The 4,284-nt window shown below is 45.4% G+C and overlaps 1 protein-coding gene across 1 annotated transcript in view; it reads left to right on the forward strand.

Annotated features, from left to right (window-relative positions):
* TTC39C (tetratricopeptide repeat domain 39C) overlaps positions 1-4,284 on the forward strand; it is a 109,571-nt gene that overhangs the window by 89,359 nt on the left and 15,928 nt on the right. Inside the window, exon 7 of the mRNA XM_043558472.1 lies at positions 4,185-4,278. Within this exon, the coding sequence (XP_043414407.1) occupies positions 4,185-4,278 (94 nt within the window). The remainder of the gene's footprint in view (positions 1-4,184; positions 4,279-4,284) is intronic.

Raw genomic sequence — 4,284 nt, forward strand, 5'->3', positions numbered from 1 at the left:
AAACAAACAAAAACAAAAACCAAGAAACTATTAGAAAATTAGTAATAGGCCTTTTCTTTATTTGGTAAAGATGGCATCTACTAAAAACGTGCCTCAAGCTATATTTAATGTTGCAACGTTAGAACATCCTCATTAAAGACGGGAATAAAGCGATGCGTGCTGTGCTTGCTAATAGCATCTTAACTGGTGGTTCTCTCCAATTAAGTCTCTTGTAGAGGAAGAGACAACACTGTCATTATTTGCAAATGATTTGAATATCTCCCCAGATCCAAGAGAAAAAGCTAAAACAATCATGAGGATCCATGAGTATAATAATGTGACATATGCAAAATCATCCTGCAAACATCCAGAGTTTTCCTCCATACCGGCAGCATTCACTCGCAGAATATGATGGAGGAACAAAGCCCTTTGACAGTCGCCGCAAGTATCATAAACTGCCTAGGAGTACAGCCATCCAGAAAGAAGTCCTGAATGGCTGGAAGAACGCGCTGTGTCTCTGTAGTAACAAAGCAGTACTTACACATTGTGCTGAATTTAGTTTGGCAGCAAGTATGCTCCATTTAATTTGGCAAAGACTCATGCTTTTGCAGATAATGCTTGCCAACATTATTTCCTCATTTTACCAGTGAAGAAATGGAGACTTTCAGGCAGTTTTTGTGATACAGTGTCCGTGTGTAATTCACCAGACAAAAGCCTAGGTGGTACTTGACCTCCGATTCTGGGCTTCACGGCTATTTCACGCTAGCCCGTTTTCTGTATTCTCTTGAGCCCAGCGTATGTGTATTTCCTCAAAAAATTAGGCTGTGAATGAAGTATCAAATTGAGGATAATTCTCCTTTCTCTGCTCCGTTGTGAATATTAGAATTTATAATCCTGAAAACCCCTATTGGATTATTTTTATTTTAAATTGGTGAAAAAGGGGAAATCTGTTTTCACCATTTTAATGTCTGTTCATTGCAATTCCTTAATGAGTACTCAGGCCGGAACTAGAATTAATTTTGTAGTTATGCTTATTCTTGGAATAGTATCGCTAAGCTCCATAGTGGTCTCGTGTTCTGTCAGAGCGCTTCTAACAAACGGAAGGATCAGTGGTACTTTCTTCACAGTTTAATTTTGAAAGCAAGACCCTGTACTCACTTTCTAAGGCCATGTAACAAGCTTGGTGGCTTAAAACAGACATTTTATTCTCACGCAGCTCTGGAGGTCCAAAGTCCAGACTCTGTTTCACTGGCTGAAATCAAAGTGATCGGGGCTGCCCTCCCTCTGGAGGCCCAGGAGACCGTCCATTTCTTGCCTTTTGTGGGCTCTGATGGTTCTTGGGCTTGTGGCTGTGCCTCCAGTCTGTGCCTTTGTGATGATGTGATTACATCGCCTCCTCCCCTCTGCTTCCCTCACTTGTGATTGCATTTAGGCCCCCCCTGATAATCCAGGATAATCTCCCCATCTCAAGGCCTTTAATGTAACGGGGCCTGGATGTGCCCTGCCTGAGGAAAGCTCGCTCTGGAGGCAGGCACAGCAGAGCGAATACTAGTCTGCTGCTAGCTTGTTGACCTTGATCGAACTACTCCACCTCTTGGAACCTTCATTTCTCCATCTGAAAATGGAACCGAATACATGGCGATCTCAGATTTTTGAAAGGGTTAAGAGAAACAATGTTCATTCAGATGGGTTTTTTTTTTCTTTTTGTCTCCCCTACACTTGCATTTAAAGCTTTGCTGTGATTTGTACCTCAAGCCAGTACCATCCTAGGCACTTAGTAGTTGCCCGGTAATTAGTGTTCACAAGTAGTTTTTGGTCTTCTGAAGGGCAGTGTGGCATTGCATTGTCATGCAGCTGGAGACAGCTTGGTGGCAGTGGCTCATCCAGAAGTATTTTGTGTGGGACCATTGAGGGTCAGGAATTTAGCAAACTGAGGAGATGCCTGCAAAGCAGAATTGCTAGCACTGCGGTTTTGTGCAAACGGGCTAAATTGAGTGTGTGTGTGATGCGTGGAAAGAAGTGTTGATCCAGAAAGGGGAAAGGGGCGGTGTGATGAGTGTCCTGTGCACGCACACACATGCACACTGCATACAAGATTTAAAAAATTTTTGGAAATAATAATTATTATTATTATTTTGCCTCTTTGGGACCTTGGTGGCTATGTGCTTACATCCAGTGTGAATGTCTGACAGGGTTGGGCCTGTCTCACATTCCTAAGAGGTTACCTCCAACTAGATGTTAACCTCCTCGAGAACAGGAGTCACTGGCACGGGGATGTGTGTCCTCTCTTCGCCTCCGTAGATGGTGCTAAGGGATTTGAACACCGCAGTCTGAACCGTCCTGGCCCAGTGAAGTGTTACTGTGGGACGCGAATAGTTATTGATTCAGCCAAGGCCTTGGTTCATGAGTCATTTGGCTTACGATGTTCCTGAGTCACTGGCTGTCCTGAGGATCTCCCTGACTCATCTGTGTGGCATGCGGGTGTCCAAGAGGCCTCCCGCAGTGACCGTGCATCACTAAAGGAGCCGAGATATGCGAAATGCCGCAGCCTCTCATTTGTGATCCTCCCTGCCCCTGCCTGGCTGTCTGTGGGGAGAAGAGGCAGTAGGGACCCCGAAAAGTTGGTGGCCAGGGATCAGCAGAACGGGCACAAAGGGGACCCCAGGGAGGGCTGAGTGTGGGGCAGCGGGCATGGAATGACACCTGCAGGGGCAGGGAAGGCCCCTGAGAGCAGGGCTGTGCCAAATTTGTAGGGCATTTAGGATTTGTATTTGTTAACACCTGTCTTTGCTGTATTTAGGATTGACTTGAACTCTTTTATGCTGTTGATGCTTTTTAGGTGCTTTTATCAGGTGCTCTGGTATGAGGTTGGCAGACTTTGAAAGGGCTCTTTATGGAAAGAAACACTAAATGTATTTAATCAGGAGTGAGAACAGTCCTGGGAGAGTCTGCTGGACTCTGGACAGTACTAGATGAATGCAAAAGTCAGAAGTGAGTGTTGGTAGAGGAGAGATGATGACCGGGAGCAATCAGACAGCATTTTAGGTACAGAATTGACCTAGGACTGTATGGCAGGCGGAGTGGGTCACAGAAGGGAGAGCGAGCTGAGGGCAGGATTAAAGGAGGCTTCACGCAGTCACTCAATACCGATGGGGGTCTTTCTGGCCTGGGGCGGGGCCAGACACACTCCCTTTTGGTGTCCTTTATTGCGCTTTGCAGATCTGGGGTTTTTTGCGAATTGAAGGTTTGTGGCAACCCTCCGTGAAGTCTGTTGGCGCCATTTTTCCAGCAACATCTGCTCACTTCATGTCTCTGTCACATTTGGGTAATCCTGGCAATATTTTGGAGTTTTTTGTTATTGTTAATGGTGATCTGTGATTACAGCTTGCCGAAAGCTCAGGTGATAGCCAGCGTTTTTTAGCAATAAAGTATTTTTTAATTAAGATATGTGCACTGTTTTTTGGGCATCATGCTATTGCACACTTAAACAACAGTATAGTAGGAGCGTGACTTTTGTATGCACTGGGAAACCGGAAAATTCCTCTGACCCGCATTGTTGCAGTATTTGCAGTACTGGGGGCGTGAAACCAAACCTGTAGTTATCTCTAACATATGCCTGTTGTATACACAGGAGGGTGAAATCTAGACCCTGTCCTTGCAGAACCCCTCTGGTAACCAGGGGTTGGATTAGCAGTTACAGTAGAGCAAGTCCTTTGTATGGTCTGAAAAGTATGCTGTAGGAGAAGGCGTGAGCAAGCCCTCAGTGGGGGCATCTCCCGCCAGAGCAAAAGAAGGGTTTTGTGCCTAGCCAGGTTCATCTCACAACTGAGACAAATTGGAATGTTCCAGAAATCTTAAATTTTTTTTTTTAATGTTTGTTTTTGAGGGGGGGTGGGGGGAGGAAGGAGAGAATGAGTAGGGAGAGGCAGAGAGAGAGGGAGACAGAATCTGAAGCAGGCTCCAGGCTCCAAGCTGTCAGCACAGAGAGGCCGATGCGGGACTCGAACCCTCCAACTGTGAGATCAGGACCAGAGCCGAAGTTGGATGCTTAACCGACGGAGTCACCCAGGCGCCCCCAGAAATCTCTAAATTGTTGTTTAATCTGTTTAAAATGACTGTTAAGGAAGAAGACGTATTGAAATGAAAAGGATTGTAATGTTCATAGCAGATCTTAGCCAGTAACTCTGTTTTCATTCTTTCCTCAGTGTCAAATCAACAGTGCCTTGACTTCTTTCCATACTGCTTTGGAACTTGCGATAGATCAGAGAGAGATCCAGCATGTCTGTCTGTATGAAATCGGTAAAT

The sequence above is a fragment of the Prionailurus bengalensis genome, chromosome D3 (assembly GCF_016509475.1).
Source record: "Prionailurus bengalensis isolate Pbe53 chromosome D3, Fcat_Pben_1.1_paternal_pri, whole genome shotgun sequence".
NCBI lineage: Eukaryota > Metazoa > Chordata > Mammalia > Carnivora > Felidae > Prionailurus > Prionailurus bengalensis.